The 14,015-nt window shown below is 49.0% G+C and overlaps 5 protein-coding genes across 5 annotated transcripts; 2 read left to right on the top strand and 3 right to left on the bottom strand.

Moving 5' to 3' along the window:
• Nucleotides 1–735: 735 nt before the first annotated feature.
• KD926_006899 (uncharacterized protein) lies at nt 736–2,241 on the bottom strand (the record flags this gene model as incomplete). Its single annotated transcript, XM_053099917.1, has 1 exon — nt 736–2,241. One exon carries the CDS (start codon nt 2,239–2,241, stop codon nt 736–738), a length of 1,506 nt encoding a protein of 501 aa, XP_052956304.1.
• A 40-nt stretch (nt 2,242–2,281) lies between these two features.
• Nucleotides 2,282–3,079, bottom strand: KD926_006898 (uncharacterized protein; the record flags this gene model as incomplete). Its single annotated transcript, XM_053099916.1, has 1 exon — nt 2,282–3,079. The coding sequence occupies one exon, from the start codon at nt 3,077–3,079 to the stop codon at nt 2,282–2,284; it is 798 nt and encodes a 265-aa protein (XP_052956303.1).
• Nucleotides 3,080–4,714: 1,635 nt separating this feature from the next.
• Nucleotides 4,715–6,120, top strand: KD926_006897 (terpenoid cyclases/Protein prenyltransferase; the record flags this gene model as incomplete). Its single annotated transcript, XM_053099915.1, has 4 exons — nt 4,715–4,990; nt 5,149–5,269; nt 5,332–5,597; nt 5,692–6,120. 4 exons carry the CDS (start codon nt 4,715–4,717, stop codon nt 6,118–6,120), a joined length of 1,092 nt encoding a protein of 363 aa, XP_052956302.1.
• Nucleotides 6,121–6,676: 556 nt separating this feature from the next.
• Nucleotides 6,677–7,450, top strand: KD926_006896 (sulfotransferase family protein; the record flags this gene model as incomplete). Its single annotated transcript, XM_053099914.1, has 1 exon — nt 6,677–7,450. The coding sequence occupies one exon, from the start codon at nt 6,677–6,679 to the stop codon at nt 7,448–7,450; it is 774 nt and encodes a 257-aa protein (XP_052956301.1).
• A 790-nt stretch (nt 7,451–8,240) lies between these two features.
• KD926_006895 (uncharacterized protein) lies at nt 8,241–12,572 on the bottom strand (the record flags this gene model as incomplete). Its single annotated transcript, XM_053099913.1, has 7 exons — nt 8,241–8,402; nt 8,713–8,963; nt 9,597–9,653; nt 9,713–10,787; nt 11,007–11,240; nt 11,659–12,414; nt 12,498–12,572. 7 exons carry the CDS (start codon nt 12,570–12,572, stop codon nt 8,241–8,243), a joined length of 2,610 nt encoding a protein of 869 aa, XP_052956300.1.
• Between the last annotated feature and the right edge of the window lie 1,443 nt (nt 12,573–14,015).

Raw genomic sequence — 14,015 nt, 5'->3', positions numbered from 1 at the left:
AATAAAATAAAGATATGTATTTATTTATGATATATAATTAATAAACCGTGTGAGGTATACGTTACTGAAATGAACTTGTTTGCCATGCTTAAACAAGACCTAACAACTTAGATTGATGAGCACACAAACGCAGATCAGATAATCAGGCTCGATGATGCGGATTCTGCGCCCAACCAAAAGCCATTTTCACCGCCGCGGCTGACTATTGTGACAGGAGGAGAGCCATTCACACAAATGATGGCCGTGGCGCCGTCTTGGCCTAAGGAGTGCACTCCGGAGTACACGAGAGCATTTGGCGGCTTGGGTGACCACCAGCGAATCCCGGCTGTTGAATGTTTTATTGTATGTTTTTGCTCACCTTGTTTGTCGTATAAGTATGTACTGTTGATATTCGGGATGATTCGTCGAAATGATTTTTTTGGAAGCTTGGCCGGTTGTTGTTGGTTGCGAGCTGGCTGACTTGTGGTTCCTAGAGGATGTTCAAACCATGATAGAAGAAAGCCCCCTTTAAAACATTTGAAGTTGTATCCAACGCAGACAGAATGACTTCTCACTTGTGTGCAAGTCTTTTATCGGAAAAATCAGTAACAGATGCAGAACTTAAACGAGCCTTCAAGCTATTCCAAGATAAACTGAAGCAATTCCTACACTGCTGAATGAAGACGACTTGCTGAATTTTGCTAGAGGGGAATGTATGCACAGAATATCGAACATAGGCATAGAGAGAGAAGAGCTTCACCAAGTCGTCCACCCTCTACGCGTCGCCTCATAATAAATAGCAAGAGTATCTTGCCATTTGTCTCGAGCAAGATCCGAGATCAGCTCGCCCAGACGCCCATGCCCATCGGGAATCATATCATGCCAGTCCTCGTAAAAGCCCTGCCCAAGCTCAGAGTCTGCTCCATACCTAATATAGCGCATGCCCTGCGCGCCGTTTCTCCAGCTGCGATCGGGATGGACGAACAATACCCCAGTGAGTCTGGAATGATCGTAGGTCTCGAGCATGCCTGGGAGTCGTGGGGTAGTCGGTAGTGGGAAATCTGTATCTAGCCTGATCTCTGCCTCAAGACACATGCCCCTGGAGCCTTCGCGGGTCGCTTTCTCGGCTTCATAATGCGCAATACAATCCTCGCTGCTGGCGTTTGGCAGAAAGTAGACGTCAAGTCGATAGCTGTCGTCATCGCATCCGCCAGTCCTAATCCGGGCGAGCATATCTCGGAGGTCATCTTCCATGTCATTGGTTTGAGCTAGTGGGCCCTCGGGATGAGTGAAGTAGATGTTAAAATTGAACAGAGGAGGGAGTAAAATGTGCTCTTTGCTCTCAAAGACCATGAAGGATGGGTTTCTGCCGTGATCCTGAAAGGGGAGGACGTGTGTTTTGATTGTCCAAACACGGATTTCAGGTGGTCCTGGCGACGGAGATTCTCGAAGTCCTGCTGCTTTGCGGGTAGCTCGTTCGCGCATTAGATCATACTGGAAACCGGCATCTATTCGCATATTGTATGTTTCCTTCCATCGACTCAGGCACCGCATACCCGAAGGAAAAGGGCAGTATTGAAATGGGACAGTAGGCCTGCACGGGTCTTCCATACTGAACCGGATACCGTTGCGACAGCACGCTTCTTTGAGCGGTTGGTATTTGGCCGGGGTTGCTCCTCGGGCAGAGGAGACACTTATGGCGTAGGTATCCGTGAGCTTAAGGGTTGTCAGATGAGGAAATTGTGAGACCACCTCCTTTAGCTGGAGTGAAAGGTCATGAATGTTCTCTCCGGCATCTTTTGCTGCAAGAACCAAGGTTTTCAGGCTGGCTGGCAGTGCTTCCTTTAATCGATTTGGAGCTACCGAGCCCTGAACGTAGCCACCGACTATCATCTCCGCCTGGATAGAAAGATAGCGCAATTCCACAAATTCGGAGAGGGGGCCAAAGTAATCCGTTAGTCGACGCTTGCGTGGCTCTAGTGGAAAGTCGTGGAAGACGTCCAGATGTTCTAATGTCCCCTTATATTTCAGGATGGCGGTCCAGACTTCATTGTTGGATATCTGCCAGACGTTGTGCCTCTTGCCGTTAATCTTTTCCTTGGCTTTGGCCTTGTCGTCATCCCAGGAAAAAGAAAGGCTTCTTAATGCTACCGGTAGAGTAAGCAGCTCTGTCACGTCCTCCGCTCTGCAGATGGACTTTCTTTTTGTGGCAATATGCAGGTGCTCGATATGGCACTCATGCTCGGAGTCACTGCTATGCATCTTGTGGTGGAACAGCTGACTGAACCCGTCCGGATCGAAGTCAGAGATGGACTCTATGTAGACCTTGAAGATAGAAGATAGGCCATATATCCCCCAAGTTCAGCGACGGATCATAGATATCGTCATCCAGCAACTTCGGGCTTCCCTCAAAATACCCAGGAACTTCACAGAGGACGTAAAATTCCTTTAGGCTGGGCAGCCACGTCAACTGTCTACCTGAACCGGCCTGTTGCTGACCTATTGCTGTCTGCAAAACAGCTCCTAGGAATGGATCCGACGCAGGTATGTGCGCATATACCTTCCACACACAAGGGAAACAGGTTAGAAGAAGCGCCATTAGAGGCCGCCGATCACGACTCTGATATTCACTTCGGCCCGCAAAGATAGCATCAGAAATCTGGGAGGCAAGATCTCCTAACAATCCTGATCGCTGAAACGCAATCTTTACGGTCTCCTCGTCAGCAACTGTAAATTGTAACCTTTCGTCCTGATCCTGTAGCTCGCGGTTCTTATCAAGGTAAATTGGAGCGCAAAGGCCCCAGTTACCGATATTAAGTACCTTAACAGTAGATATCAGTTCGGGGTTTCTAACTGCAGTACGAAAAAATTTCCAGAGCGTACTATAATTGTGTCGGGCCCCATTATAGGTCCACTGGGAGTAAACCAGCGGTAGGAACTCCAGGTAGTGTTTCTGATTGACGAGAAGAAGACGGCTTAAAGATTTAATGTCAAGAGGTCTTTTATCATTGTAGCCCTCTTCATATCGTGGAGCGACGCCAAAGGCAAGAAAAAGAATTTCACTGAGGAGTTCAGCAGGCAAATCTGTGAGATCTGGCATATTGGAAGAGGATGAATGAAGTAAAGAAGATCTAAGAAACCGGGCGGCAACAGCGGCCTTTTAAGTCCATGTGTTACATATTTTACCGCTAGTAAGGGGGTCTGCAGGGATCATTGTGCAATACGTGGTGCGAATGTGGAGCGGTTGAGGACATCTAGGTATATTCCAATTCTTAGAATGGTTACTCTACAATGAGTCTCCTTTTATCTAACATGCTAATTCACTTGGCTACGCTAACACAATATGCTTCATCCTTCCAGAAACAGTCCACACAGTCATGTGAAACAGCGGGGTTCCTGTACTAATGTTAGACGTCTTGTCCACCCTTTTCAAGGAAGTGACATACCAATCGTAAAACTGCTCGAAACTTATGTTGTATTTTGCGGCAACGGTAGCACAATTCTCGTCTGAACCTTTGAGATCGTTAGCTTTATTCAAAGTCTACAATATTCGAGCGTACGTACTTGTAACTAGGTGCCATTCGTTACAATTATCGGATATACCGGATTGGGTTGGGCCAGGGGGGCCTCCGGTCGTAGGCGCGGTCTTGGTCGCCGTAGTCGTGGTACTCACGGAAGATATAGTAGTATGAGATACTGTCGATATACTAGAGGAAGGCACAGAAGGCTTTGTTGCAACAAGACCGCTATCTGTAGGTCTGTTCGGGGTTCATACAGTATCGGTAGCTGGGGCTGAATGTCCACGTCCCGTTGGCGCTGATAGAGGGATTCCTGCACATGCGATAGTTAGAAAAACCGGATATTTGGCGGGATATAAGATGCTACCATTGCTTTAACTCCTCTACGGTCTTTCCGGCTGCCTCAGCGATGGCTTCGCAGGAAGACGCGTAAAAGGTACTAAAAATGTCGATCTGGAGTTCTGGGCTAGTTACGTAAATATAACAATCCTTCCGACTACCCGGGGAAATGGGCAAAAGTTTTGTTACGTTAGCATCAATAGGAGGTGTATAGGTTGCCGTTGGGTAACTTAAATAGGGAATATCTGAGTAGCTGGCATTCGGGTCAATATACCCGGGTATACCGGGATAGTTATCGATAGAACCAAGAGGTGAGACACAGTAAGACTCGTTAGCAAAAAGATCTGTGCAGTTTTTGTTTATACCCTTGTTGAGAAACAAGAAATCATTTAGCGAAATGCTATATTTGAGAATGACCTTGTTGCAATAATTCCCGGGTTCCACGAGATAGTATTGTAAATAACGCTTTACAGTACCATTTGCTAGATTCGTTGGGACAGGAGCCGGTATTGCGGTTACTATTGTTATTGGAGCGACTGACGATAGAATTGTAATGGGCGTCCAGGAATTATCGTCTCCTGGCGGCGAGACACATATGTTGTTCCCAACGGAGCGCTCAATGTGACGGCAGTTCTGACCAAGGATGGGGTTCCAAGTGGTAAGCTGGACTTGGGTGATAACGTATTTGCGTCCAATATCTGCGCATGTCTCATTGGCGGCCACAGTGTGTGTGGTACAGGTGCGGTCGATACATAGTTTACCTTGGCTTGGAAAGTCCTTGCAATAAGCTTCGAGACCATTATCGACTAGTAGCTGTGCAGTGCCGACACCCTGAGACTTGGAAATTGACTGGCATGTGTATCCGGATCTGATAGTGTATGTCTTACCGCGATCTATGCGAGTTCCCAGGCCACGATGCTTTGATGGCGTTGAATCGGCGGAAGCTAGCTCGCTTCACGCCTCAGATGCTGTACATGTCGCGGCCGACAACGCTGTTGCACTCGCTAGAGGCGTTTACTAGCCGGATTGACTTTGATCGACTGGCGCATCACCTGTCAGGAGGGGCTATGTTGAACTCGCCGTCTTCAACTGCCGCGTACTTGATCTATCGAAGCGATTGGGATGACGAGGCGGAGGCGTACTTGCGGTTCGTTGTAGAGAATAATGGGAAGGGATTGGTTCCCAGTGCGTTTCCAGTTACAATTTTCGAAATCTCTTGGGTAGTTACACCTTCTATCCCTCGCGGACAATTCCTGGCCTTTCCGTTTTAGTTGTTTTGAGACTCGAGCTAATGCGGATCGTTACTTGTTAGATTCTGTCAACCCTGCTCGAATCGGGCTTCAGCACCGATCAACTGGGCCAGACCTCTATCGAAAAGCTCACCGGCTTTATGGAAGAAATCCTCGACGAGCGTGACGGCGTCTGCGGATTTGGTATGTACATTGACATCGTGCACATCCATCTCCCCGGTACTTTTGGATTAACTAGATTCAAGCACCTGGCATATTGCCCGATGCCGACGATACGGCAAAGAGCATATTCTCGCTCAATTCCGCCGGGAGAGCAGTCGGTTGCGACAAATTAATCGAGACGTTTAACGCCCAGAAACACTTCAAAACTTATGACCTAGAGGTCACGCATTCGTTCAGCGTCAATTGCAACGTTCTCAAGGCCATGCTAGTGGCTGGGGACGTGATCGGCCATCTAGATCACATCTTCACAGTACTTCGATATTTGTGTCAGAACTGGCATAACGGGCAGGTAAATGACAAATGTCAAGCAAACGCCGTTCGCCCGATTAGAACCGAGGATTGGAAAACATAGCACAGAGAGAAAATACTTACCGGTTACCTAGAACCTGCGTCCCCAGTACTCGATGATGCTCCTCGGTGAAGCTTTCGCTCTCTTTCTCCGGCGTTGGGATCAGGCAGGATACATCGACGTCCCTGCCGACCTGATGTCCGAGCACGGCATCGTGAGCGTGGTCACCCAAATTGTGACAAGGACCTTGAGCTCCCAGTCCGCGACCGACAGCTCCTGGGATTTCTCCACAGAAGTCACTGCGTACGCGCTCCTCACACTGAAGAAGTTGAGCTCGCTCCCATGGCCCGAAGGTCTTGGAACTCGAATTAACGCTGCTATCAACGCTGGCACCCAATTCCTCCGCGAGCACGAAAGCGACTGGGACCGCCCCAGCCACATTTGGATCGAAAAGGTGAGCTACGGCTCGGGTGCCCTCTCGTTGACATACTGTCTGGCAGCGTTAGCAGCCAAGGACGTATAGCTGGGGGCAAAGAGTTCGGGGGCTTTTCAAGGCCCCTGCGATGGATATTGACGGTCGCAAGGGCTTGAGGGCTATAGATAAGGCCGAAGTGTCCGTCTCGCAAGTTGTGTCAGCTTGGAGAAACTGCATGTATGTACCTGTAGAGCGGTAGATGTCAATCCGGTGTCAGATAGAACTAGTAAAAGGGGGCCAAACGGCAAGGAACATTACGGTTGGGGTTACATCCTACTAAGTTACCAACAGCCCCTTCGAGGGCAATTTTGATGGCGACAGGGCCAATGGCGACTTATCAGCACTAATGCACTTAGCGGCCTGGATCGTGTTCATTCCTATCTATAATAACGCAGTGGGTCTATTTTCTTTTCTCCGCTAGGCCATTCGTTGCTCCCTATATATATCCCTTCTTTCTTTGTCTCCCAACGGCACTGCCTTGTTCACCCAATTCGCACTTCTCCGTATATAGAACACGTCCTCCTACATCTCTCACCTGGACTCTTGAAAATCATCATCCACCACCATTTTCTACCAACACAAAAACAAACATTCCCAAAAAAAAATGGGTCAACACGCATCCAAGCCGCAACCTGGTGAAAAGATCCAAGTCATCGGTGCCGGTCTCTCGCGCACAGCAACGGCCTCATTTAGCGCCGCGCTAGGAATTCTGCTCGACGGTCCCGTTTATCACGGCGGCACGCAGACCACCATGGGTCCGCCCGTCGAGATTGAATCCTGGATGAGCATTCTCCGGACCTGGGCCGCGGGGGACCAGGACCAGAAACAACAGGTCCTACCGCGCATCGCCGAACGTCTTGACGGGTACGTTGCAGTCACCGACGCCCCCGGGTCGCAGTTCGTCCCGGAGCTCCTGCAGCTCTACCCGGACGCCAAGGTCGTCTGCACGGTGCGAGACCCCGCCGCCTGGGTCAAGAGCCATAGTCAGGTGGCCAGTTTGTCGACGCTTTGGTTCCTGCGCGCCGTCCTGCTCCCCTTGCCTGGCATGCGCCACTTCGTGGACTACATTAACGCGCTGCAGACGCAGTGGTATAAAGTGTACGGAAAGGATCGATCTAGTGACTATATCTACCATCGACATATCGAGTGGTTAAAGGAGGTGGTTCCGGCCGATCGGCTGCTGTTTTTCGACGTCAAGGAGGGCTGGGGACCACTTTGTAAGGCGCTGGGGAAGGAAGTGCCCGATGTTCCTTTTCCGCGCATTAACGACTCCGAGGCCATTGATCGGACGGCGCAATATCATATGAAGCGGGGAATGGTTCGTTGGGCAGGAGTTATTGCCCTGTTGGCAATCGCGGCCGTTTGGTTTAAGCGGTAAATGGGAGCCGGGAAGATCTTTCGGTTCTCTTGCGTTGGTCTTTTAGAGTGGTTGAATAGGAAGGATAAATGGAAAGGAGAGTCTGGTAGAGGTGATTGTATTTGATCTGATCTCTTTTGATGTTTTAATATGCGATCATCTAAGATTCGTTACATTTGAGCTAAAAGTATTGCTATTATCACTTGAAGATTGATCATCCCAGCTTGTGTATCCACCAGCTAACCTTTGTTTTCCGCTTGAACATATGCCTATATCTATAACTTATACTTATACCCGAAAATCACGGGTCTCGGATGGAGTCCGGTTATGATTTTGATGCATGTATATACCATATGGATCGATTGAATATAATCCAGAGATATGATTACCGCAAAATACTGAGGCCATCACATGTGGAAGCCGAGGATAGACTTCGTGATAGACTTCGTGCGGGTCTATCCATGGTATACTGCGCCATATCCAGAACATGCCCTGCGCGGCCGTTTTACAACATCCTTCTGGTCAGGATTGGAGCACTGTATCCAGACTTGAGCATGATAATATCATCATAGACTCAACACTTATTTAACCCTTCTCGATCGGAGAGCCCTTCCCCTTGACCGGAGTACTGTTTCCCTTTATCCACCCCTACAGTACAATTCCACCCGTATCCCAACCATCCCAACCCAGCCAACTACCAGACATAATCCACAATATGAAAGATCTTCCAGAATCCTACCCCTCCCTCCCCCTTAAAGCCATCAGAATCAATCATGTCCCACCAACCTCTCCCAGCCCCACCCCAGTCCTCCTAGTCACCTTCAACACCCCCGTCGCGACCTTCGAGATGATCAACGAGCTCCTCTCCGCCTACGATCTCTTCGACGCCGATGACCGCGTCAAAGTCATCATCCTCACGGGCAGCGGATCGGTCTTTTGTGCCGGCGGTGACCTCTCTGTTGGGTTTACGGGCCTGGTAAGGGAGTTTCGAAATGATCGAAGAAAGATGGATGAGTATCGGGAGTGTTTGTCCCCTGTCCCCCTTTCTGCGGCCTTTTCTCTACCTTTGATTTCTGGTATATAGCATATGCCTTGATTTATTTCCTCCATATTCCCGCTCCAATGATCCTTCACATACCTACCATATCTACCTCTCCTTCCTCCCCAGAAGCCTCCCTCCTAACCCCTCCCAACCAAAACCAACTTAGATTAACTAACCCAACTAAATAAACCCCCAGAGGCGGCCTCATAACATACCGTATTCACCGCTCCCCCAAACCCACCATCTCGGCAATCAACGGCTCCGCTTCCGGCTTCGGTATAACACTCACATTAGCCAGCACGTTGCGCATCGCCTCCGCGTCCGCAAAGATCTGTTTCCCGTTCACGCGCATCGGGCTCGCGCCTGAGGGTTGTAGCTCGTTCTTCTTGCCGAGGATTGTCGGGCTTAGTAGGGCGTTGCATCTCTTGACGGTTGGGGGGACGTATCGTGCTGATGTGGGGGCGGTGGAGGGGTTGTTTGCGGAGGTTGTCACTAATGGTCATACTGAGGGTGGTAGTGGACAAGGGGCTATGAGAAGAGCGTTGGAGATTGCGCAGGAGATGGTGGAGAGTAATTCGATGGTTAGTGTGGGTGTTGTGAGGGATTTGGTGGATTGTGGGATGGGGATAGCGGATGAGTTTGGTGGTGGATTTCGTGGTGGGAATGCTGATGGGGAAGAGGGATTGTCATTGTTAGAGAAGGTACATCGGGCTGAGACAAGGGTTTTTGCAGGATTGTCGATGAGTGAGGATAGCTCGGAGGGAATGAGGGCGTTTAAAGAGAAAAGGAAGCCTGTGTTTAAGGGGAGGATCGGCGATGAGAGAGGAGGGTTGGCGGCTGTGGGGTGGAGGGGGAGGGGTGTAAGATTTAGTAGACTTTCATGGTTGTTTTTTGTTGGATGCTTATGTCAGGATAAAAAAATTTTCGTTGATTGGATGCTTTATAATGAGTACTGTACATGATCTATATGCTTAGACTCTGGGTGATAACGCTGAATGAAACGCCGAAACAACATCATTGCGACGAAATCCAGGTGCTCGACCGAGAATTACAAGACCTTGAAGGAGTTCTGCACTTGTTAGAGCCACCAAAAAAATTGAAAAGGGATAGAAAGGTATTGCTTACTTGAAAAGAATAAATCGATGTCCAGGATTCGCTGACATCCTCTCCCGGATGATGGTTCTAACCTCGCCGGTCAGCCTCAATCAGAAGAGCATGTATCCAAAGAGCAGAATACATACCGTCCACATTCCTCTCATTCTCCGTCTGAACCGAATGCAAAAGCGACGCCTGCAACTGCTCGGCTGCATCGCTATCATTCCCCTCCCTTCCTGTCTGTACAGAACCCACCTCCGGAAACAACCCTCCGTCAAACCGAACCCCGTTCTCCTTCAAATACCCCTCCACATCTCGGCAATCAAACCACACTCCCCCAAGCCCATATGCCTGGAGTCGTCTCTGTTCCTCTTTACCCCCGTATCCTCCCCTCTTACCACCATGACTCCTTCCCCTCACGGCACCCAGCCCATCATCAACCGACAAACCCCCCAACACCCGTCTCGGCAGTCTCCGATTCACCGGATAAACAGGCCTCCCCGACCCATCAAACAGGGGATAATGTGTCCCTGCTCCGCCGACACAGTAGAAAGGTAAGGTGTGTAGCTCGAGCGGCTCGTCAATGCTTGCGCTGATCAGACGACGAAAGTACGGGTCCATTTTACTTTTGTCGCGGATGCAGGGGACGAGGCGAAATACTTGGTAGATTTTGAGAGGGGGCGAGCGCGCATCGCTGAAGAGGTGGAAGGCGTGTTCGAGGCTGAGACGGTGGAGGTGGTGAGTGAATGTGCGCTCGTGGTGTGAGGAGCTGGAGGAGATGGGGGTTTGTAGGAGGGTGGGAGGGATGGTGTTGACGGAATTAGGATGGGCATCGGCATGAGAGGATGTCGGGATAGAGGCGAGGTGGACTAGAGTATCTGCACGGTGACTCCGACTCTGGCTCTGGTCGTGTCTCTGAGTAACCGAGCAAGCATTGTCAATACTCCTGCTGCTGCATCCCGATCTTCCTCTCGAGACTGACGCTGATGTCTCGTCCAAACCATCAGCTAACAGTGCATATATAGCATCCAGCCTTCGCACGAGCGCGGGACTTGTCTCCTTGACGCCAGGGTCTAGTTTCTGCATCATGTCTGCGAAGGACGAGGATATGCGGTCGAGCTTCTTTTCGAGATCGACGACGCGCTGCTTGATTTGCTGCAGCGTAGCTTCTTTCTTTAGACGGTAGGTTCGTTGAGCGCGACGGACTTGGTTGCGGCGATCCTGATTGATGTTAGACCCCATTGTTCAGGCTTAATTATACTTGCTTCTCTTGTCTCAGAAGAGCATGGGGAATGTGTTGAATGTTGAGCTTGATCTCGAGTCCGCATAGCCGGGACGAACATGATGTATAGGCAAACAGACTCGAGTGTGGGTAGACGTAAATAGTCAAAAAAGTTCAAAGAGACGTAGAACGTATATATGTAGCAAGTAAATGCATACCTCCGATAGAACCGCTCCCCCGGCTTTGTCCAGACGTGGCCGTCCAGCTTTTCGAACCCCTCGTGACCCGTTCATGTCCTGTTCTCGCGGTTCAGACCCAGGAGCATAATTATCCTCTGTTGTTAATGGCCGTGGAGTCACCGTGGGAGTCACAGTGACGGTTGGAACGTCGATATCGACATCGTGATCGGCGAGGGTGGTTAAGTGGCGAGCGGACAGAATGTCGTGGAGACTCTGCGTATCCGACGGGTCCATGACTAGGCAATACCGATTGATTTATTGGCTTGGTACGAAGAGCTCGGTTATTGCGATGCAATAGCGTGCACATTAGCCGACTTAGGATTATGGATGCTTGAACAATAGAGTGAAGAGAAGAATATGCAAGATGATAATTCTATCCGGATGATATTGTAATCGGCCTCGGCACGACTGGAGACTTCAATTCGTTGGGGCCAACCAAGTGGGTCGACCTATCTTTTATTCGGTGGGTTTGTGTCTCTCAACATCATCTCATCTCTTCTTTCCCAGTAGTTAATTCAGATCTGATCATGTAAGATAGACGCTAGTCTAATCTAAATCTCACGAAGTAAAACACTAGACGGAATTATCACCGCCACAGCAAATCCGTATACCTCCCTAGAACGCGACTCACGTCCGGATCGAACGAATTATGCACCGCATCCCAGCCCATCTTCAACTGCGCCGCCTCTAAATCGCGCTTCCGACGCTGCTCAATTCCCTTCAACATTTCTTCCATACCGTCGCCCCCTTCTTTCTCTGTATCTTTTGGTAAAAGTCCACACTTGACCAGCATCTCCCGCGGCGAAAACGTCCTCCCCGCCTGCTTAAACACGTACCTCGAGACAGCAGACGCGAAGACCTTTTTTTGTGTATCTTCCTTTCCATTAGTCCCGTTTCTTTCACTTTGCTTCACAGATCCAGATAAAGAAGTAGACGTATTCATATAAGAAGAAGAAGAAGAAGAAGAAGAAGAAGTCCCCTGCAAAACCCTCCCCCCAACCTCAAACACCCCCCGTTCCACAAAATGCGAAACAATATACACCCACTTCTCATCCCAGCTCATCACCCTCGACCAAACCTCATACCCCTGGTATGGCTTAATCTCACGACGAAACACGCACTGCACGCCGCTTAGGATCATGACTGCGTAGTGGCGAGAGGGACGAAAGGATAGTCCCTGGCTGAAGAGCAGCAGGCTGAGATTTCCGCGCGAGATGTCCAGGTCGGTGAAGTAGGTTGAGTTGGACTTGTGGATGTTGTAGTCGCATTCGAAAACCGGGGAGCGGGTGCGGTGGATGGCGGGGAGGAAGAGGTGTGTTGGGTGGAGGTGGTTGTGGTTGATGGGGGATATGATAAGCCGGGTGATGAGGGTGCGGAGGAAGCGGATCTAAGGTTGATTTATTGTTAGCTTGATGGGAGTTTGGAAGGGAAGGAAGTATGAAGAGGGGTGGATGGATTTACAAGCCAGACGAAAGGGAGGTTCTTGTATGCGAGGATCAGGAGGAGGATCGGGATCCAATTGTCTAGGACGAAGGGGGGTGACATTTTCCCGCGATTTGTGAGAGAAGGTAATCAGATCCTATGTGGTTCTTCTGTCATGGTCTTGATAGATTGAGGACTCGGAGTATTTATCTACTTTGTATCCTGCCGGTCATCTTTTGTTGGGATTGCGCATCTAGTGAATGCAAGATCCTGGCGGACCAGGTCTTGGTGGGAAGATCTAGATATATGAGAGCTGTGGAGAAGCCAAGTTTGGTATTTTCTGGCATCTAGAAACTTTCGATATTGGAGCTGGTTGTAGCAAAATTGTGTTCAGCCTCGGTATCGAGGACATGATGGTCTATGTCACTTACGTCAAGTCTATATTTCCATCTTGCATGCATATCCAAATATTATGATGAATTGGTATAAGGAATGCCATCTAAATTTTCAGCAGATCCAGTTTTATTGCTGTCACTTGCGACTGTGTGGATCCGATGCTAGCTCTGATATTATAATCATTCACTCTGATTATTTGATCTAGTTGAGTCCCAACTTTATTCGAACTTTCTCGAAATTCAGATCAAAGAGAACCATGAAAATTCTCGATGCCCAGGAATACTAATTCCGTCTAATTTCGCTAATTTGCCAGACCAAGTCACGATTTCGTACAGAAGTGAAGGAATGAGAAAAGGAATCAGACGAATTGCTAGAGAAACTAAAAGATCTGGGCCTATAAAGAGCTACTCTATCTTCCACCTCTTAACTTTCCCATTCTTTATCATTATTTCGACTTGATTTTTTGTTTATTTTTTTATTTTTTAAAAAAAAGAATCAGGAATAAGAGAGAAATCAGCAGCCAGCCTCATGCTTTGATTTATTCATTCAATTATCTGGCGGGGAACACTACATCTAAAAATGCAATCAAGAAACTAACCCCAGATACGAAGAAACCTGGTCATTGCCCTACAATTCAAGCTGAAATGCCACAGTTATTGAAACGAGTATTTTCACCTTTTGTTCCATCCTCATCATGAAACACAACGGGAATGGTCGAGACTCTCAGCAGCCCTGTCCACATTCCACACCAGTCAGCAGGCATGCACGACAAGAGAAAGGTATATTATATGTGTTCTTACTCCCTTGACTAGGACGTGACGCCTAATTGTCGATATTGACTATCTATCCTGCGACGTCGCAGTCTCATAGGTACGTCTTAAACCAACTATTTTCTAAACGTCCTGCTAATACAAATCACATACAGAAGCATTATGCATATCCTATTCGTTCCGCTTCTACTCTCTCTAGCCACAGCGTTACCATTGAAGGAACAAGGTCAATGCTCCACCGAGGGCCAGACGTGCTTTGCCAGCAGTGACATCTACCCCTGCTGTCCCGGGTTAACGTGCCGAGAAGGCAGAGAAGCCGGAGATAGTATTCGCGTGCCCGGTATTTGCGTTCCTTTGGCTGGATAATTCGGGGAGGAACAATAGGCGCAGACAAGTCGAT

The sequence above is a fragment of the Aspergillus affinis genome, assembly GCF_023601865.1.
Source record: "Aspergillus affinis strain CMG 70 chromosome Unknown NODE_39_length_258944_cov_87_149177, whole genome shotgun sequence".
Taxonomy (NCBI): domain Eukaryota; kingdom Fungi; phylum Ascomycota; class Eurotiomycetes; order Eurotiales; family Aspergillaceae; genus Aspergillus; species Aspergillus affinis.
The sequence above is the reverse complement of the archived record's forward strand: the minus strand, read 5'-3'. Positions and strand labels throughout refer to the sequence as shown.